At 32.2% G+C, this 22,116-nt stretch overlaps 2 protein-coding genes across 11 annotated transcripts; both read left to right on the forward strand.

Annotated features, from left to right (window-relative positions):
* Positions 1-9,032: 9,032 nt before the first annotated feature.
* On the forward strand, positions 9,033-16,992 carry LOC126676978 (probable E3 ubiquitin-protein ligase ZFP1). 10 transcript variants are annotated; one of them, XM_050371371.2, is made up of 10 exons: positions 9,190-9,860; positions 9,947-10,014; positions 10,105-10,129; positions 10,459-13,123; positions 13,482-13,641; positions 14,041-14,790; positions 14,867-15,276; positions 15,508-15,600; positions 15,685-15,822; positions 16,637-16,992. In XM_050371371.2, exons 5-10 carry the CDS (start codon positions 13,542-13,544, stop codon positions 16,781-16,783), a joined length of 1,638 nt encoding a protein of 545 aa, XP_050227328.1. In that variant the 5' UTR covers positions 9,190-9,860; positions 9,947-10,014; positions 10,105-10,129; positions 10,459-13,123; positions 13,482-13,541; the 3' UTR covers positions 16,784-16,992. The 10 variants fall into 10 exon arrangements, with proteins under 10 accessions (XP_050227331.1, XP_050227328.1, XP_050227321.1 ...); XM_050371364.2 differs by having other exon boundaries at positions 9,947-12,926; positions 13,039-13,123; XM_050371368.2 differs by lacking the exon at positions 10,105-10,129 and having other exon boundaries at positions 10,257-13,123.
* Positions 16,993-19,686: 2,694 nt separating this feature from the next.
* Positions 19,687-21,486, forward strand: LOC126676697 (uncharacterized). The gene is made up of 2 exons (XM_050370960.2): positions 19,687-20,074; positions 20,887-21,486. The coding sequence occupies exons 1-2, from the start codon at positions 19,787-19,789 to the stop codon at positions 21,421-21,423; spliced, it is 825 nt and encodes a 274-aa protein (XP_050226917.1). The 5' UTR covers positions 19,687-19,786; the 3' UTR covers positions 21,424-21,486.
* Positions 21,487-22,116: the final 630 nt, after the last annotated feature.

Genomic DNA, 22,116 nt, shown 5'->3' on the forward strand with positions numbered 1-22,116 from the left:
TATCAATTATGCTTTTCATATTTTCCCCATAGATCAAATTAGTCCTCCATATTTGAAAAGCTGTTGAAACGTATTTAATGTTTTAAAAACAGTTTAAATAAGCCCCTGCTTCTAAGAGCATCAATAATGCATGTCCAATAGTTTCTAGCATTATACACCCATGCATTATAATGTCTTGTACTTTTAACTTTTTACTTATCTAATCTCTCTTTAAAGTGTATTGATACAAGTAAAAAATTCCGAAATCGCCTCTTCGTCTTCGGCTTGCATAAAGAAAAAGTAAAATCTAAGGGTCTCAGGCTGTGGAAGCATGAAAGCCACTTCAATGCTTAAGTCAGTGAGGGTTCTTTAATAGATAATCGATGTAATAAGTGTTTAGGGCTTTCAGAACAGTTACCTTTTCGAGCACTTGGGGGAGTGATATTTATAGGCCTGTTGTATGCCTTACTTAGTTTCTCATATCGTGGTTCCCACGATCTTTTATACTTGTATGGCCACGTTTTTTTATATCCACGCGTAGTTGGGTTGGAAGCTTCACATGTGGGCGATATGAGTCAATGGAGACCTTTCTAGTAGTGGTAGAGAGATCTCTACAAATTGGCGAAGTAAGAGTTCATTTTGACCGATGTGACTTCGTGGGAGAGCTATAGTCTTTTAGTGGCGAGCAATAGCTCGCTTGGAGTTCGGACATTATTAAAACAGTATGAGATGTCCCCTAGTTTACCAAGTCAAAGACTTTAAGCGAACCATTCGTCGTTTCAAATTTTAAAATTTGAACCTGTTTGAATCAAACATTTTTTACGGTTATTCAAAATATAAAGAGCCGCGTCTCTTTGATTTATGGAATAAGTGTCTTGTCGAGAAAGTCAAGAGACGGTATCCAGCATTCAACCATCACATTTATTTTCCTAGTGCAGTGGAGGGACTCTTTGAGAAGGAAGAGGCAAAGGAATAGTTTGAGGAAGAAGAAGTTATTGTGAAGAAATGGAAAAAGTCTAATCCTCCAAAAAGAAACCGCATATTCCTTTGACTGAATATCTCTATTTCTTAGGTGATAATGATCTTACTTGGATTAAGAGTGAGTATGAAATTCTTTCTACGGTTACTCTATGAATCCCTGGGCCAAGATGTGCTTTGATTCAAGATTTGGCGAGCGACGAGCAAGTAATCTTTGTACGAGATTAGGAGGCGTGACTCAAGCTGCCCCTTGAAAAATTTACTCAGTCGTTTTTTAGAAATTGAAGATTCCTTTAGCCCAATTTCATCCTAACGGTCATCGGTCTCTGGCCGGTTTTCTTAAGAAGTTCAAAAGGGAGGTAAACTACTACATGATCTGTTCTGTATATACTCTACAAAAGAAGAGCGGTGACGAGTTCTACTTCCTCCAATCTCACCGGACCCTTTTTAAAGGACTCCCCAATTTGTTGAAGAGATAGAATGACAGATTTTTCATTGCTAAATACAAGGGTGGATAAAGGCAAAGTGCCCAATATTTGGATGGATACGGCGAAGAAACTTGACCCCATAGTACTAGGGTCTGTGGATATGGAAGTTGCTGAACACTTTTGTACCTTCGCCTCTCTGAATGTGAAGGACATGATAAATATAGATACTTCGGTTGGAAAAACCAACTTGAGGCCAAGAAGAGGGCAAAACTAAAGAAAGAGAAAAAGGCGAAGACCTAGTCTTTTGGTCCAACTAGCCCTCAACTAACTGATTTTAGCCCTAATGACCCTTCTAGTACCTCATTTATACCGTGAAGTTTATGGTTTAGGTTTTGTTTGGTGTTTTTGTTCCATATCTGAAATTCTCATATCTCTCTATACAGTGGTAAACTTTGTTGAGCTCACCCCCTAAAAGAAGGCTGAAATGGAGAATAAGAAGTTGGAGAGGGAAAAGAGAAAAAGAATGGCGGTGGAGAACACCAAGATTGCTCCTCCTAACTAAAAGTCCACATCTATCAATCCTCCTCCTCATCCCAGTGTTCCTTTGAAGGGCATAAAAATCAGGGAGCCTCAGGCTAATGCTACTCATCTTCCTACCCCATCTCCTTTTTATTCTAGGAAGGGGAAGAGTTTGATGTCGCCTACTGCTAATAAGGATAAAGGGGATGGTCTCCTTCCTTTTCCAACTCCTCCTATTACGGGCTAGAAGAGGGAGAGCTCTTCTTCGGGTGATGTAGAAAGAACGACATAAGAAGGTCCTTCTATGAAAAAACTGAAGAAAGATGTGCAGGTCACCATGATGGAACTATTAATAAAACAAATTAGCGTTGGTGCTACTATTCATCATCCTTCTGTCGCCCCGGGGGTCCGCTCTTCTTGTTGATGTGGATTACTTCAACAAGAAGAAAGACCGTGAGCTTGCTGACGATATTCTGATGTCTTTTTTAGGGTAATTTTAGTTTTTGTCTAAGATTTTTCCTTTTTCTCTTCAGACTTTTGCTTATTTCTATTGTCCTTTTCTTTTTAGGGAATTTTTTTAGTTCTGCCAATATCACCATAATCACTTGGCATTGGAGGAGGAACTTAACAAAGTGAAAGAGATTCACAAGCAGTGTGACTCCAAGTATGAGAAAGTCCATTCTGACGTTCAAAGAATAACCAAGAAGCTAATTGAGATGGTGAAAAAGATAGAGGATATGAAGAAGTAGATCATAGTGATGAAGAAGGACTCGGCCAACTTGGTGGTAGAGGTCGTTTACAAGAGTCAAGATTTTGACAAACTGAAGCCATACTTTGACTTTGCAATCACTTCCTTCAACGAGAAGATGTTGGGCCTCCAATATCGGCTGTTTGTGCAACTCTCCCGACTCACCTAAGAAAAGGACAGGCAAAAGCAAGACGAGATCAATTAACAAGTTAGTTAACTGATTTTATTGAGAAAATTAAGGAGGAATACTTGAGACGCCATCTTGATGATGATGCTACCTTCCTTAAAAAAATTCCCGAGGGCCATGAAAGTGATAGCGATCCAGACGATCTTGTAGTGAAGATTTCGGTAGTCAAGTTGAAGGTGGTAGAGCCGACCCCTACTAGTACCTCTAGCTTCAATAAGAGTATTGGTAAGGGCAATGCGGAGCAAGTGCCAGGTTTGGGAGGGAACCTTGAAGAGGTGGCCTTTGACTAGATTATCTCCCATCCCAGCCAGTTTGGCGCGTTGGAACTGTTGCACCACCCTAAAAACCTACCAATCTGCCTTCTGGTACTGATGTTCTTGATTTGTCAAAGGTTCCATCTCATACTCCTTCTGGCAATCTGGTTGGGGAATTTTTAGTACTTTGTTAGTTTTACTTGATAAAGAGGGAGTTTCAAAACCCTTAAAATCCGAAGAGCCCAAATCTACAACTCCGCACGAGAAGGATTTAAAGGAGAAAGATATGAAGAAGCCTTAAAGGTCTTGTTAAAATATTTAATTTTTGTCAAGGAATCATTCTTTTTTTTTAAATACTTTGGATGATTTTCATCCTTCTTTTTTTTTTAATGTTAAGAATTTTTACAATTTTCTCCGTTTGATGTATAGTATATATTTCTTATGTCTGATGCAAAATGTTTCTTTTACCTTGTTTCAGACTTTTTTATTTGGGTGGGGTTCAAGTTTTTATGATATAATTTTTTTTGCATTTTTTTGAATGCTTGTTATAGCCCTTTTGTTTGAATGAGATTTTTCTTCTTTTCTTTATTCCAGATTTTGAATAGTGTTCTTAAGCTATGAGTCACTTTTTAGTGGGATGACGTTCGTCCCGCATTTGGGCGTTCATTTTTGAAGTTCGACCCTTTTTTTGCTTTTCTGGATATAAGTCGTAAGTTCCTCCTTTGAAAAGTCTAACTTATGAGATTGATGTAAGAGGATGATAGGTATTACATAGGAAAAGGATTGAGTTCTTAGTAACCTAGATCATTTTTAAGTTGTTTGCATTCCAAGTTTGAGGAATGATTCGTCCTTCAGTGATGGCAAGCTTGAAAGTCCTGGTTTTGATAATCTTCATGACATAGGGTCCCTTTCAATTGGGTTAAAGTTTCCCACTCCTTGCTTCTCATTTTTGGACTTCGGTCTTCATCATAACGAGATATTCCATATTGAAGTTTCTTTCCTTGACTTTGTTATTGATGTGCTTCACCATTTTGTTACGGTAAGCCTCCATTATGATATTCTGTTTTGTTGATTCTATTTCATTTTCTTCCTCGTCGAGTTGGTTGTCCTTTCTTCTTGGTGTGGGCGATCCGATTTCGTCTAGACTTGCCGCTTTTGTTCTATATGTGAAGGCGGACGAAATCTTTCCTGTTGTTTTCCTAAAGGTAGTTCGTTAATCCTAGAGAATGAGAGTTCATCCACCCACCTTTTTTTATGCTCGTCTAGCAGTCTTTTGAGTCCTACCAGGATGATTCTATTGACTACTTTAGTTTGGCCATTTGATTGAGGATGGTAAAGTGAAGTAAACCTTATGTCCATTTGGTATTTTGAATAGAACTTCCTAAACTCGGCTTAATCGAACAACTTCTTGTTGTCTGTAATTAGCACCTTTGAGATTTCAAACCTGCACAAAATAAATCTAAATAAAAAGTTAATGATCCAATGTTGGGAGATGGTTTCAAAGAGTTTTGCCTCTATCCATTTTGTGAAGTGATCAATGGCGACCACTAAAAATTTTCGTTGTCCACTAACAATGGGCATAAATCCCAGTATATCCATCTCCCATTAAGCAAATGGCTAAGCGTTTTTAATTTGACAAACATCTTTGCGTCTGCTTTTATAGTGGGGCAATAATACCATTACAGTAATGCCTTTCAAACTAAGGTAGAGGCGCCGTCATGAGCTTCACATGTTCCCTCGTGTAGCTCTCTAAGGATTGTAGATTTTAATATTTTTGTAAAAATCAAGAGGAAATACCTTGTAAATATCTTATATGAAAAAACAATAACAATTCATATAGAGTTGATAGAACCTATATATGGTAGATAAAATCATCAAAGAAGGATAAATAAAATAAAATTGGGATATTTGTAAAACAAATTTCAACGTTTTACTTTTGTAATGATTTAATGCCAACGTTCAAAATGTTATGAAACTAATCCCAACCTTTTTTATTTTTGCAATATGTAACCCAAATCATTTTTCGACAATTTTATGCAAATGTGGCAACTATATAGATACACGTATTGGCATATTATATTCCAATATTTCAAAAAAATATATTCAAATAAGATCCTAATCTTTCGTTTTTTTTTTGCATTTTGTAGTTTAAAAAAGAGACAAGAGTGCCATAAAACTGATTGAGGCTACTAATTGCAAAAATAAAAAAGATTGAAATTTGTTTCGAAACGTTTTAAATGTTGGGATTAAATAGTTATTGAAACATTGATATTTGTTTTGTCAAAATTCCAATAAAAATTAAGATACGTATAATAAAAATTATTTATTTGTTGTAAAATTAAAAAATTTAGAAGGTGTAGAGATGAATTTTGGCCAAAATCTAGCCAAAATCCATCTCCAATGGCTAAACGGCACAAAGAGTACAAGGGTGTCGGGTTTCTTTTTGAGAGAACGGGGGAGAAATGAGAATGTGTTACTCTTATGTTATTCCTCACTGATGATATTTGATTACACTCGCTTTAGCAATTTAAATATGTTACTTTTTCTGGCAATTTCAAGCAATATGAGTGCTAAGATTATCAATATAGTTTTGACAAAATTTATTTGGGTGGTTTACCACGTCTCGTATATTCACAAAACCAATCAAGAAACGTGACCCTTTGTTTCTTGTAAGAGCATCCACAATGGGCTCTCTATTTGTCTAAAACTCTCCATTATAAAGAGTGTAATCAAAAAAATATAATCCAATGGACTCTTTATTTTTTAAAATAAAAATAAAGAGTAAGTTTGCCTCTCCACATGTAGAGAGCCAAACCCAACTCTCTATTTAAAAAAAATCACGTGTATAATATATTGTTAACTATTTACCCACTATTTTCTTATTTTTAGGAAAAAAATATCATCTTCTTCAATTGTTTTCAACATGAAAGCTTTGTATGCCTTTTATTCTTTTTCTTTTTTTTATTAATTTAGGGACGGACAACAAGATTATCATCGTGCATTTTGGGATGAAAACAACTCAAACGGCTTGGTTAGTCAGTCCTTCCAAGAATCAAAACAATGGGCATGGGAGACTTTTAACTCACTACCCATGTTCATGGATGTTTATTTATAGCAGGAAAGATCACCAGATGGCAATGAATCAAATATTTCTTGTCGGGAGTTTCAGTCTGAGTGATCATCACCCAATCTATCCTCTCCTCGTTATCTTCTTAATGAGAAAAATTAAAAATTAAAAAAAAAATCAAATAATCATTGAAACAAATAAATTTAGAGAGTCCATTAAATAGAAATTATATTTTACTCTCTATTATTAAAGATGCTCTTTATTTATTTAAAAATGCTCTTTATAATAGAGAGTATTGTTGGAGGTGCTCTAATTCTGTTTTGTAATGCCGTGATCATTTCAGTTTTACCATTCAAGAATTTCAGGTAGATCGTGGCATGCAAGTATCTTGTTGCCTCATTCAAAGATGGTCTTCAAGACTTCAACCAAAGCAATATAAGATTTCAATAGAGTATATTTATTATTAAAAAATTAATTTAATAATTTCTTTTTTATTAAATCAACAAAAAAATTTAATTTCCAAACCACCAATTTTTTAATTGATATATTTATTATTAAAGTAATTTAATTTCTTTGACAATTACTGTATTTATTATTAATGACTCTAATTTGTATTGCATTTGTATGCGTAAAAAACACAAATATATTGAAATTTAAACATTTCATTTTTCAAATTTAAACTTTTCATAATGTCATGAAAAAATTTATTATACTTTTTAAAAATAACTATGAAAATACAGAAACTAAATTTAATCCAATCCGTATTTACAATTTGATTTAAAAAGTATAAAATAATTTGTTTTAGTTAAAATATCTTTGAAAAGTAGTATAAATGAAATAAATTTTATATGATTTGGTATTTAATGATTGATTTTTTTAATTCACGATTCTACTTCTTAACGTGGGTTTAGAGGTAAGTAAAAACCGAACCAAATCATTATTTTGATCCAAACCGAAATAATATTTATTCATGTTTGATTAAAATGGATTGTTTTGGATGTAAATAATAAAATTTTACAGTTTTTGGTTCTAGTATGATTTACTTATTAGTTAACAAAACCGACCGAAAAAATAAATTTAAAAAAATATTATTTAATATATATAGATATATAGAAATTAATATAGTATAATTTAGTTATGTAAATGTTAATTTGTAAATATATTATGTGTAATAGATTTTAATTAACCAAATCAAAGTTTCATATATACACATTATGTAACCAAACCAAATTAAATCAAACGAAAACAGACAATAGATTTAAATTAAGTTAATTAACCGAATCAAAGTTTTATATATACATTTTGTATAATTTTGATTTTTTTATTCCTTAAAATACGGTTGGTTTTAGATTTTATTAAACTAGTTTCGCATTACGTGCTATGCACGTGGCTCGTAACGTAACTGGTCAATGAACATATTAGTAAATTTATTATAATTATATCAATTTTTTATTTATAACTAATATTAAATTAATTAAGAATTTTTGTAAAAGTAAATATAATATATTCGGTTATTAAATTTGTTCCATACTGAATTTATTCTTCTTTTGGTTTTATAATAACCATAATTAAATAATTAACTTAATTTTATTAATAATATCTTTAAAAATAATAAGATAGAAATTTAAATAATAATATATTGACTAAATACAGTATTTTAATTTTGTAGTTCAATCAAACTAAAAGATAGGTATTCCTACTAATTTGGAGACAATTTAGTTATTTTTTACATATTAAAACTAAATTGAAGATAAGTTAGCTACCTATTCTAATTAGAACTATAAATTACAATAGTGATTAATTAAATAACTAATTAGGTAATAACTATAAAACCTTTATTTAATACTAAACTGAAAAGGATTATTCGGTAAATTTGCCTGTCCCCCCTCATCCGTGCTTTTATATATAGTATAGATTAAATCGAACCGAACCGAATCAAAACGAACCACGAACACCCCCTACGTGTTAACTAAAAGTTCTCCTCCCCCAACTAGAGGTGGCAAATGGGTGGGTATGGGTTGGGTTTAAATGGGTAGGGATTATCCATTTATGACCCATTTTAATTTTATATGGGTGCCCATACCCTTATAACCCTATATGACCCTAACCCACCCATTAACCCACTTATATGCATAATGCGAAAATTGACTTTTTAAAATTTAAATTATATTTCATTTTAATTGTACATCTTGTGAGAATTAATGAATTTTAGAGAGAAATTTTTAGAGAGAATATTTTCCGGGAAAAAAATATTTTCAAAAAAAAAAAAATTTCCGAAAAAAAATATTTTCCGAGAAAAATATTTTCCGAGAAAAATATTTTCCGAAAAAAATATTTTCTGGAAAAAATAATTATTTTCTGGAAAATAATATTTTTCGAAAAAAAATATTTTCCGAAAAAAAAATATTTTCTGAAAAAAAAATTATTTTTGAAAAAAGATATTTTAATTTATTATGACTTTTGAATATTGATTTTGAAATTTAAAATTTATTTGATATTCTAAAAAAACTCAAATACTCTTAAATTGACATGTGTCATTCATCCAATTTTGCTTATTGAATTATTATGGGTAAATTGTGGGTATCCATGTCAAACTCTTTTGTAACCCGTATTTTAATGGGTTGGAAATTTTTTGCCCATTTACTACCCATTTAACATATAACTACCCTTTTATAACTCATACCCTTTATACAATGGGTGGGTATGGGTGGGTAAATGGGTCTGGGTGAAAATTGCCACCTCTACCCCCAACCAACCAAAAAGGTTGTCCGAAATTACAAAAAGCCCTTTCAGTTGGCTACCGGTAGCCGGTAAAGATGCCACCCAAAAATTCTCCTCCTCCTCTTATTATATCTGTCTGCAACCAAAAGCAAAATCCCAAAAATTGTTAAAATTTGCCTACCCAACTGCTTTCTCTCTCTAGAAATAACCTCTATCTCTCTCTAAACACCTTCATCATTCTAATTAATCAACTTAAATTCATCTTCTCTGCAATACAGCTTTTTAAGGCAAGTTGTTTTTTGGTTGCTTTGATCATCTCCTTCTTTAATAATTTGCCACGTGTAATGGATTTTTTTTGCTTTTTGTTTGATCATGTAAGTTTTGATTTGATTGAAGTCCGATCATCTTCTAGTTGATCAGTTTTCTGTTTGATATTTTTCTCCCAATTCTGATCGTCTTTTAATTTTGGGTTATGTTTAGTGTTTGGTTGATGATCAAGCTGTTGTGCATCAATTAAACGTCGTCGTATTTATGTTGCAATTATATGTATTTGTTATTGTTTTGCTTTGAATTTGAGTATAATTTGATGGGTAAGTTTTATATGTTATTGTGAATGCATGCGTATTATTTTTTTCTGCTCCCGTTTTAGTGCATTAAGGTAACCGAATTTTATGCAACTGAAAGGAAATCTTTTAGTATAACTTGTAAAATTTTGTATCACTGAGGTTATGGAATTTGTTATTATGAAAGAAATTAGATCATCTATTTTGAAAAGATGAAATTTAAGGTTATTTCAATTATACCTTTTATAGTAGAATTGAATTGGATAGAAATGTAGCACGAGAATCATACCAAACGTCGACTGAGAACTGCTTTTTGATCAGGGAATAATGGGGATTCTCTTATTCTTTGCAGTGGCAGCAAAGTTTATAATAGCTGCTCCATCTTTTTTTGTATTTTAAATATTAACATTAGTTAGGTGAGTTCATGTGGTTGCTAGCATAAGCATAGTTTACCGAAGAATTACCTAAGATCAACTAGGTTTAGATTGTTTTTCTTATGCAGGTTTAGGTTCTGGTCATTGAATTTGAACTGAGGGAGGGGTGAACGAATAGCGAAGGCCATAGTTTCAGGTGAGAAGATATGATAATACATACTTTATCTAAAATTCTTATGCAAGCTAGTATTTTTTATCCCCATAATTTATTTTAGCAACTGGCCAGGTGTTTCAGTTTCAGTTAAGACAAGGTTATACTCTCATCATAATCTTTTCGTTGTTAATTTCTAAACATGTATTGCCACCAAATGACTTTTGTTTCTTATGATTTTATTTCTATTTTGAAATAATTCGATTTTTCATCTTTTGCAAATACAGGATGCTAATTATCACAGTTACTTAGTTTAAGCCATTTTTGTTGGTTCTAAATTGTGAACAACAGATGGTGTTGCAGGCACTTTTGGGTTTTATAGGCGATTGAAGAACAGCTTTGAATTTAAATCTTCTGTTCTCTATAGTATAGAGTAGCACATTTACTATTTTGCAGTTGTTTAAGTTGCCTCATCTTGGATTTATATAGGTTATCAGCATGGAGGGGAAACTTGTACATATGACCTCGTGATCAATTATCTGTCGAATGCTTATATATTTCAACCCCAAGGCCTTTTGCAGCTTTTTACCAAAGAATAATTGCGAGAATTGGGCTTTACGAGAGTGTCTCCTTTCATCTTAGGATCTCTTCCTGTTTATTAAGCATGTAAAAAGCTTTGTCTTTTTTAAATATCATCCCCATCTAATCTAGAGTAATAAATGTCCCTTATGTATCATACGAGCTTCAATAATATACTTGAGATTATGTCAGATAGAAGCATCTATATGTTACTTCCACTGGAACTTTTGTTTATTAAATCAGGGAACGATCATTTTATTGTGGAATTTTAGAATTATTTTGGAAAAGTTATATATATGATGGTTTTGGGATATTGTGAATTCAGGTGACCAGAATGTGGGCCTACACTATAGATTTTTGATTTGATGCAAGCTTAACTTTTTCGGGGTTTGATAATTCATGTATATAACTTGCTCTACTCTTCTCTTCTCCTCCTTGGTTCTTTTCTCCATCAACCTTCCTTCTTTTTGATGTTCAAATGTGTGAGAAATGCTGATTTTGATTTTGAGAGCATCATTGTAAAATAAATTTATTTACATCTTATCACTTGAGGAGTGATGCTTAAAAAACTTTTAGTGTCCTATAGTAATGGTATACAAATTGGATGCATTTCTTGTAAAGATAGTTTAGTATCCATCTTAAGGAGATTCATTTTTTTTAATCTGTCCATCTCTCACTACTGGCTCATCAAGTTCCTTTGAACAAATGGTACTACAAATTAGCAAATTCTATGGACTAATCAGTAGTTTCTTTATCTTTCTTCAATTTTGAAAGGTCATCTGCAGAAATTAGTTGCTAGTTTTTTTTTTTTTGCATAATAGGGATTCCTGTAAATTAGACCTGAGTTCAATGATGTATATTTATAGGGTACTACTGTGCTCAGATAATGTGGTTGTCTCTTTTGTTTTGGGTTCCTCGTCAACTTTTTTGGTGCATTAAACTTGCAAAATTAAGAAGTTATAGACAGGTGATGTCAACTCTCTGGATTCGGGATATTTTTAAAGTTGATCTAGGGGGATATGGGTTACATAAATGTGAAGGTTTGTAGCATTACTTTGCCACAGAACTTTGATGTGTGGTTGACCATTCTTATGTATTGCTAAATGAAGAAGGTTCCATTGTAAAACATCATCTTTGGCATTGGTTCAAATGTTGAAGATTTTTTTTTTTACCAAATTAATTAATGTGCTCCCTTTACCAAGAGAAGGGAGTAATAATTTAGATCCTCTATCTACTTGTTTTTGCCTTATCTTTTTTCATCTTCGTTTGTTTTCCAGTTTTGATGCATGGCTGACTATTCAGTTGAAGCATTAATTTTCTGTTTCCAACAGTTTGTAGGATAACAATTAGGATTTTTGTCCATTATTGCATAATAAAACTTGGTTCTCTTTCGATTTAGTATGTACATTTGGCCACTTTTCTTAAATTTGTCTGCGTATCCTAACATTTATCCTATACTTGAAGTTAGCATGCAGAAACTGTATTCTTAAGTTATCTCTAGATTGTCTACGCTGTCCTCATGTCCATGTTATTGGAACTACCATTCTACATCAGTTGTCTGTTACATGATACTATAGCGCGTCTTGGTGAATTTATTCTTTTTGTTGCTGCTACCATTTCGTTTTACAATTCGTATTCTTATGATATTTTGAAGAGGTATAAGCTTAAGAAGTCTTAGAACTCTGCTTAATCTTGGGTCTTCCTTTCTTAAATAATTTCCACCACTAGTGTCTCAATTTCTTCAGTTAGTCATGTTTATTATCGTTGGATTTTCTTATTGCTCGACTGCCGTGTGTTATATCTTCTGCTCTTGCATAGGTATTTTCTTCATATAATATCTTTTTAATCATTTTTTGTTCTAAAACTATTTTTTGTTAGTGTTGTTTTCTCTAGTTCTGTTCATTCTAGCGATAATTTTTACTACTTAAAATTTGGTGATTATCAGGGAGATTGTTAATGGTTTGATAGGGACGTTTGAATATTTGTTAAGAATTATATCTCACTTTTGGCTTTAGGAGGATCCAAATCTATACCAAAAGCTGTAGAAATATTTTTGAGGTTATGCTTCACAATGTTAGTAACTTAATTTTTTTGTATACTTTCGTACCCACTGTCAATATATGATTCATGTTTTTGTTTACTAATGCTTTTGCCAAAGTTGGATCCTTTGGTGTATTGTGCTTCTTTCTCCCTTACAATTTATGGAAAGGTTAAGGATTTTTTTGTTTTCATTGATGTCAAATTTTCTCTTAGTTGGTATTTCTTATGGATTTCAAATCGAGTTCTTTTAGCTTCAGTGAATGCCTGGATTTGATAGGATCAAAACAGTCTTATCTTCTTCCTCGGTGTGCCCCTAAAGATGTCTCTTTCCTCTCATGGTTGGTTATCGGTTTGATTAGCTGTCTTTATCTTTATCCATCTTGTTTCAAGTAGACTTGCTAATCTTGTTGATGCTGATGATATAATGTATTTCATTTGTGAGAATGACAGCATATATCGATTAGCTTATACGTGTCTTGACCTCCTAAATTGCAAGGCTTAAAATTCGATGTACCACTAATTTGAATGCATAATGGTAAGCCGGAACAAATTACTAGCCAGTAAAATAATTTAAATAGTAGTTGTATTTGGAAATAATTTTTTTCATTTTGCTCTCATGTGAATGGGGTATAGCTTTCCTTTCATCTTTAATTGTGCATAAATTTTATTTTAGAGGCAAACATGATTCTGGATTAAAATTGCTTTACAAGCAATGATCTCAAGTCCACTTAAAATCTGGATGGGGAAACTTTTAATTTATGAACGTGATATGTTTGCATTTTTTGAAACATGACATAAGATCTTGCTCTATGGAAGAACATTGTTCTATACCCTGTTTACTTGAGAAGTATGTATGAAGTTATCTCTGAATTTTGGTGCTTCAACTGCTGCAGGTTGTGGCTATCTGCTTGATTTGATCTCACGTTGGGATTCTCAACTTCGAAGGACCAGTAATGGGGCATAGACATTTATTCAACACATCTCAAATGTTCGAGAATGAGCAGGATCAGAATTGGAATCAGATGTATATCGAGCAACCTTTTGCAAATTTGGGTATTCCTATTTCAAATTAAGTTTCATGTTTATTCGTTTGATGGGGAAATTTTAAATTTGCTATGAATGGTGGTGCAATTAGGTTGCCTACTGATCTTTTTTTAAGGTGTGATGTTCTCTTGTGCTATCCTTTTGTAGCGATGGCAATAATTCAAAATTTGTGCATGCTTTATTTAGTGCATTGGCCTTTTAAGCGATAGCGGGTTAAGGCAAACTACATGAAACCCAAAAAAAAAGAATACCTATAAAACTTGAAACTACTTCAGTTTCTGATTGATAATGGTCATTAAATAGCTGTTTGCGGTCGGTTGGTTGTTAGTCTTCTAATCTGTATATATATGTACTTTTTTGTTTGTCCTATCTAAGACTAACTTTAATTTTCATGGATTTGTGCTGCAGACAGGGAAGGTCCTGCAGATAATGGCTCCTTTTTTTATCCCGCAGAAAATATGCCTGTTGATGGTGTTCATTTTACTTCCCAATGGAACCCTTCACTAATGTCAAATACATATATATCCTCAAATCAAAATGTTGAAGTATCATATTATCAACCAGATGCTTCAGGCCCATCTCATGACCCTTTTCTGCATCCAACTGCTGGAACTTTTTGCACAGTTCCCGAAAATCATGCACGCCATCCTTCTTCTTCTTCCAGTTATGACAGACAACCATTCCATGGTGTTGAGAGTGGTCTTGTTGATCTTACAGGGGGCAATGTAAGAGGACTTCACAAACGAAAAAGCCCTGGTGTTCCTTCTGCATGTGAAGGGAGCAGTACGACCAGATATTATGGCGCCAGCAGTTCCTCTGATCCTCCTCACTCTTCTGAGTTGCGGCAGGAGAAACCAAATTTGGATCCTCAATACATGGGCTGGGAATGCCTTACAATGACTCCTGGCCATAGAGGAAATCTCTCAATTAGGCCTGAAAGTGCTGTCAGGAATGTGAGGAATAGGCCTGCGCTTGATCTGGAATCCAACTTAGCTAGGACCCATTTATCAAGAAATTCTTCCCACAACTCTTATCCTGTTGGCCGCCCCTTTGAGCATTCTAGTTCGATAGATTTTTCAGGTCAAAGGTCTAATGCTTTATCTCATGACTGGAGCCATTCCAGAATCTCTCCTGCTTCTGGAAGGATGCTAATGCCAGGTAACTTACCAACCCATTATCTTGTGGCTCATTTATTTTCCTATTTTTAATAATGTATTCTTTTTGCATGTTGCAGACAATAATGGTTATAGTCATGAGGCAAATCATTTTTTTGTTGGAAGCAGCGTAGCTAATGCGTCTGTAGATGTTAGGAGACATCCCCATGATTTCGTTTCAAGTAGAAACCCTGTTGTTCATCAAAGTCACCATGGTTCTTCAGCACATTCTGCAAGAGGTATTCGCAGTAGTTATTCTCAAAGACCGAATCCGACTTTCAGGGCTTCCTCAAGTAATTTACGCTCGGGGCATGTATCGCCTTCTGATGATAGCATGCAGTTGGTTGCTGAAAATTTCCCCTCCAGACAACCAAGGCTGTCATCCACTATAGCTTGGCGCAACAGTGACATGAATAGATCCAGAGTTTCTTATGACAGATACAGATCTGTATCCAATGAGCCAGGTCTTCATGATCGATTTTCTTCTGAGGTACGAATTTTAAACAGTGTTGCTTTTTGGGTAAAACAAGGAGTTAATTTTTCTTTTTCTTTTAATCTTAATTAAACTATTCTTCCTTCTAAAACATGCTATATTACTGAGATGCAGACTCTTTTTAGATTTTTCTTGTGCGCGATTCCCCGCATTATTGACAATGAAACTCCAATATTTTTATTTTTGTTCTTTTCTTATATTTTTTTTGTTTTTGCCATTCTTCTACAGGGTTATATGGTTTTGGACCGCTCAACCTATTCTAGAAATATGTTTGACCAACATAGAGACATGAGGCTAGACGTAGACGAAATGAGCTATGAGGTCTTACTTTCTTTTTTTCCTGTTATTTCTTTAACTCTATTATGATAGGACTCTAAACAGTTTTTGGATGGATCGAATGAGCAGGAACTACTGGCATTGGGGGAAAGAATTGGTTGTGTCAGCACAGGATTGTCTGAAGATCTGATATCCAAGTGCTTGACAGAAAAAGTATATTGTTCCCCTGGCCAAAGCCAGGACGAAGGAAATTGTGTGATTTGTCTGGTAAGAATTGTTCATATATGCATACATAGGTTGAATTCCATTTACATAATTGATCACCTTTTCTGTTATGTTCAATTGAATAATGAAGCATTGAAAATAGGGGTGAGCTATCAGTTTTTTTTTTTTGAATAGGGGTGAGCTATCAGTTGGTTTGGTTAAAAACTGACATATTTAACCAAAACCAAACTAGCCGAATTACTTTTTTGTTTAACCGAACCGACAAAATTAACTGAATTAATCAAATTAATTGAAATTTTAAAATATAAATCCGTTCTAATCGAGTTAATCGGTTAACTTGGTTAAACCGTTAACGATACAAATCATAATTATTAAAATATAAAATATATACAATATTTGATTAATTTGGTTTAATAGAATGTTTGCTCACCCCTAATTGGTCATGACTATCTGTATTATTTCTCAAGTAGATTCATACGTGTCTTGCTATTTTAAGCTGGGAAAAATCACAAAACTACTGAAAAAGCCCCTTTATTTTTTAAAGATGTGCTTCAAACTCCAAATTTTTTATCTTTATCTAATAATAAAAATCTTCATTTTTCACATTTTTATTTTTGTCTAGAAAAACAAATCTTAATACCGCAAAGATACATCATTGATACTTCTATGATGCAAAGCGTACAAAATGAGAAATTTCATATTTAAATTGAAAATATTAAGTGTATAAAAATGATTTGTTTTAGAAAAAGCGTATTTTTTTAAAAAGATTGCCCGAATCTAGGCTACTTATGCAGTATATCTTTTTATCAGTGCTGTATGTAATTCTGACGTGAGAATGGATATTGAAAATTTGCAGGAAGAGTACAAAGAGATGGATGATGTTGGGTCACTGAAGAATTGTGGTCATGAGTATCATGTGAGCTGCATCAAGAAATGGCTATCCATGAAAAACTCATGTCCAATATGCAAAGCTGCTGCTATGTCTGATGACATGAAGCAATAAGATAATCTTGTCATTTATCATTCTTTTTCTTAAGTAAACTATTTATATCATTATTGTAAATATAGTAGTACTTTGTCAAAAAAAAAAAAACAGATAAACTGACTTTGTGTAGGAAAACTGTAAATAAAATGCTAGCCGATGTCGATCAATTTCTTCCAGGCTCCCGTCTCAAATTTGCGGAGCCTTCATTAAGATTAGATGTTTTATTATTCCTGTCAGGTTCTTTACTAGGCTTGAAGTTGGGGTGCGAAACAAATCAAATCAGATAGTTGACAATTCAGTTTTGAAAAATTAACTGAATCAACTAGTTTGGTTTGACTTGAAAACGTTTTAATTCTTAAATAATTTGTTTGGTTTAATTTTATGAAAAATGAAAAATTTAATTTCGTTTCATTCAAATGCACTCCTCTGCTGGAAGTTGCATCATTCCAATAATTTTCAGCACATGAATGAAATTTGTTTGAGTAGATAACTTCGATATTAATTAGAAGGCCCTCCCATTTGATATCTTTTATCATTGAAGAATTATCATTTAAATCTAATTTATAGAAACAATTGAAATTTGCATTAAAATTGGAATCTAAATCTGTACATGAATATTCACACACGAGAGATGATGACTATATTAACACAATGGTTAGAAAAATATGATCAAATGCAAAATGATTTCACATCATAGAGACAAAAATTGACCTCAGGATCTTATCTTTTAGGAATAGCAAGATGAGCAGGATCGAAACTAGCAAGATAAGTGTATTCTATTTTACAAAACGAACATGACCTTGGCGATTAATGATTTATGTAAAGCAAAGCAGGTCGACGTAATCGGCTTGCTTAAAGTTTTGTCCTGTGTATTCGTCTAAAATCTTGATCATTGATCTTTGAATTGTCATATAAGTGATAGGTAATGCAATTCAAATCAAGGTGGTTGTTTATTCAAGATCTAGCCCATGCTTTTATTAATAATGCCAGGTCATTCTAATGTGCACCTTGATTTCAAGTTTGATTTATGGCCTCTGCGGCCTGTGGAAAAAGTTGGTATATATGTAATGTAATAGTGGGGAGTTTGCCTTCACTTGTGCAGTCCTCTTCTAACTTTTGCAAAAATAAAAACTCGGTTTATATTTTAATTCATACAAAAGTGATAATGTCACATTACACATCGAAGTACATAGTACACATGCAAAAGTATTACTCTCACTGACCTTTAAAAATATAACAATTATATTTTTGTTGGTATAATTTAGGGGTATTATATTATTCTGTTTGTGGCTTTCAATTTTGATTTCCTTGATACAAAAATGCAATTTTTATTTGTGTTTTATAAAGATAGGAAAAAATTAATAATTTTAATATTAGTTAAAGATAAAATTATCAAAATATTTCTAGTCTTCTAGTATAAATATTAAATATAGTAGTTTTGATATTTTAAATTATTAATTCATGATAATTTACTAAAAAGGATTAAAAGCTACTATAATAAATTAATTACAAACGGGCAAGGAATCAGAATTTTTCTTATTTCAAAAATGATGTTTTTCGATGTATTGATTTTTTTCTATAACAATCTCTACTAGCTTGTTTTTTTGGACTCTTTTACCTCCCACAGTTTGTGGGTGTACTAATCTATTTATTATTTATTAAAATAATAATAAGTAGATTAGTATTATAAGTAGCTTAATTTACGGATGATGTGGTAGACTCAGTCTATCTAATAATTTTTTTAAGAAAACTTGATTTTTTTAAAGTTTGATGTTAATTTCCTTTTATGGTACTTTCCAAACAAAATGGACCCCTTACCTAACTTCTAAATGCATTCAGAACAATTTATTATACTTCTCTCCAATCTCCTTTTCCTTTTATGTTGACAAGAAGTTATTAATATTATACTTTTTGCCTCGACAATATAGAGGCAAGGAGGACAAACAACAAACGTATATTTGGCCTTTGACAGAGCTTGATTTTTTTGTATATACAGGAAAATGAATTCACATATCATTGTTTAAATAAAAATAGTATTAATATGTTTGAATAATATTATAATTAAATTAATAATTATTACATTTAATTATTGGTATTAATAATTAATTACAAATAATGAAGAGTATAATTGTTAAAATTATAAAAAATCATTTTTATGATAAACTTATTTATAATAAAATTGTTAATACAACTTTATATCAATTTTTTTATCATTTAAAGAGAGATATTTTTGGCGTTTGTGGAAGGATTTAATCCCACGACTTTAGTAGAATTCTTTCCAATGCATATATCATTTGAGATATAGTTTATTTATAAAATTATTTTCAAGTTTTATAAAGTATTATATTTAAAGTTTACATGTTACTTCCAAAATTATAAAAACTTGCTCAGATCTTAAATTACTAGTCTCTTTAGTTATTGCAGTGTATGACATTACTAATATTCAATTTTACAACTACAATTTTGTTAACTTGGTGAATGCTATTTGCCTATTTCAGTAATTTTACAGTATAATTTGTAGGTTTCAGTACAAGATGTTGGCCAACATATTATTTATCAGAAATTAGAGACGGACAATTGACGGAAACCTTCCATCGGTAAATTCCAACAATAATTCATCGATCATTATATTACCGACCTGTAACATAACTTTTGCATCGAGAATTCATGGATGGTCCTCATCAGAGACAGATTTGGATCATTACCCGCAAAAACTAATAGTGTCACGCTCAACTATTTATCATGCAATAAATTAATTAATCATGCATGAATAATATTCACACATAAATAAATAAAGTGTACACAGGTCCCACAATGTTGGTACCACATTGGAAAAATAAGAAATTGGATAGTGTTAAAGATGTGGAGTGAAGAGAATCGTTGTCTTATGACCACATTTCTCCATTATTATTTGTGTCCACTAAGGTTAAGCTTTTTTTCTCTTCCACATTTATTTTACTTTATGCCACTTATAATATTCTTCTTCTTCCCTTAATTTGATAGCTCTATTATTCTATAGCCATGGCTGATCATTATTCCTTCTGTTTACTTGGTCTTATGGACCGCCTTTGGTTTAATCAGATAATTCTTTTCTCTGAATCTTCTTCCTCTACAGTTCTACTTCCTCAAACCCTAAAACAACAGAGCTCTTTCATTACATCTTCTCTTAATGAGTTTTCTTCAACTTCTACTCTTTCTTCATCAAAAGAAGGAGATGATTATGATGACGAAGAAGTTCGTGTTCTTACGTCAAATTTTTCGGAAGATGATGTCTCTTCATCATCAAACTCATCTTCAATCAGTTTGCAGGTAATAGAATAAGAATCACGCTTGTTTTTGTAGGTTATTAGTTTGTATTGTACCAAATCTTTTACCCTAATAATGAAACTTCAGTTCCTATTAAAAATTTATATATCAGACAAGAGTATTTGGAGAAATTCAGGCAAATATATATACTGTTGTGGAATGCATAGATAAAAATATCCATCCAATTACTATTTTACCATAGTATATATTAGCTAGCTTGTATATATGTAAGGATCATCGTATAAAAATACAAATTACATTTCTGGTACCGCTTTGCTACAAATTATAGTTTTGGAATTAAAAATGAAACTAGAAGCAAAAGTTTGGGGTAATTAACTTTGAGTGTCTCTTAACTTTTCTAATGCTTTGATTTGTTTCAATTTTGAGTGTCACTTTTTTTTTTGATAAATGAGTGTCACTTAAGTTTGGGGTAATGATTTGTTTCAATTTAGTGACCAAATTTTAACTTTCTTGTAAAAAAGAAAGGTTTTTATTTGATTTATGCCAGATATTGCCTAGGTGGCTTGCATGACAAAGACTTGAACTTTGAAAATATTTTAGTTTTGGCCATACTTTCATAATAATTCAACACTGATTCCACCATTTGTCTTAAAAGTAGATAAAACTTTCTCGTTATTATGAGGAAATTAAAATTTAATGCTCAATTAAAACAAATGAAAATATTATGACCAAAATGAAATACTGTAAAAGTTCAATGACTTTTAAAATTTATTACACCAAAAGTTTGATCCTATTTTTGTTAACTGTACACATGTACTTTCTCTTAGTCAAGTTTTCTTGTTGTTTAACTCTAGTTTAAGAAAAGTAACTTGGGTGACAAGAAAGAGCAAGAACAAGATAAGGAGAGACCAACAAGATTGAATGTCACAACAAAAAGAGCCCGTTCGCAATCTTCATCGCCCTCATTTGCGAAACGACTTACTAAAAACACCGGATTCAGTAAAGTGTTGCAGAAATCCATGAGCTGCAGAACCTTAGGAGAGCTCGAAGTTGAAGAAGTGAAAGGATTTATGGACCTTGGCTTCATTTTCAAGAAAGAAGAGATAAACCCTAGAATGATAAGTGTACTTCCTGGATTATCAAGATTCGGATTGTACGAACAAAAACACGAAGATGACAACGATGATGACATAGTTAGAGATGATGATGATGAATTAGAACAAGCGAGAGGAATTATTAGACCATATTTATCAGAAGCATGGCTAATAAGGAGACCTGATTCGCCACTGTTAAATCTAAGAATGCCAAGAGTACCTTCAGCTGCTGACATGAAAAAACATCTAAGGTCTTGGGCTAGAACTGTTGCATCTGAAATTCAGCAACAATCTTGATTGTGTAATAAAAATATGTATATTATATAAAGGAGAGGTAATCTAAGGAAAAGATTTATATTATATGTGCATGCATGTCATAGATTTTATTTAGGGAGCCAACATTTTATTTACAGTGCCGTTATAATGGATGAGAAAATTCTTTAAAGAGATTCAGTCCATCACCTTATCTATTATACTAGATCAACTATTTTAAGATACACCATTAAATGTGTCAAAAATTCTATAAATAAAATTATATTAATGTCATCATTTTAATGATACATTCTAAAATAGTTAGTTTAGTCTATGAATGACGTAGTGGACTGAATCCAGTGGCAAAGCCACATAGCATTATAGGTGGTCAATTGACCCTGATATTATTAATAATATAAAAAATAAAAGATTATTTTAAACTTTTTTAAGTGAAAAGAGGTAATTTAATGCTTTGGGATACAATTGAAACATAAAAACTTAAATTAGGATAAAACTGAAAAAATTCCTACGTTAGGGTATAGTTGCAAAAGGGTTAAAGAATGAGAGATTTTTGAGTGACAACAAATAATTATACCAATACTTTGTATTAACTAGTCCTAATTTTATAATTACACTCGTAATTGACCACTTTGATTTTTCATCTTATATCAAACTATAAAATTTGACTCTGATTTCTCCCTGACTGAGACTACCTAAAAAAATTTCTATATGAAAAAC

The sequence above is a fragment of the Mercurialis annua genome, linkage group LG4 (assembly GCF_937616625.2).
Source record: "Mercurialis annua linkage group LG4, ddMerAnnu1.2, whole genome shotgun sequence".
Taxonomy (NCBI): domain Eukaryota; kingdom Viridiplantae; phylum Streptophyta; class Magnoliopsida; order Malpighiales; family Euphorbiaceae; genus Mercurialis; species Mercurialis annua.

Bases quoted from the DNA above. Each gene is read 5' to 3' on its own strand.
- LOC126676978 (XM_050371374.2), top strand. From the start codon at position 13,542: ATGGGGCATAGACATTTATTCAACACATCTCAAATGTTCGAGAATGAG. The intron at 13,642-14,040 runs GTATTCCTATTT...TTTGTGCTGCAG, and splicing joins GCAACCTTTTGCAAATTTGG to ACAGGGAAGGTCCTGCAGAT. The intron at 15,277-15,507 runs GTACGAATTTTA...ATTCTTCTACAG, and splicing joins ATGATCGATTTTCTTCTGAG to GGTTATATGGTTTTGGACCG.
- LOC126676697 (XM_050370960.2), top strand. From the start codon at position 19,787: ATGGCTGATCATTATTCCTTCTGTTTACTTGGTCTTATGGACCGCCTT. The intron at 20,075-20,886 runs GTAATAGAATAA...GTTTAACTCTAG, and splicing joins CATCTTCAATCAGTTTGCAG to TTTAAGAAAAGTAACTTGGG.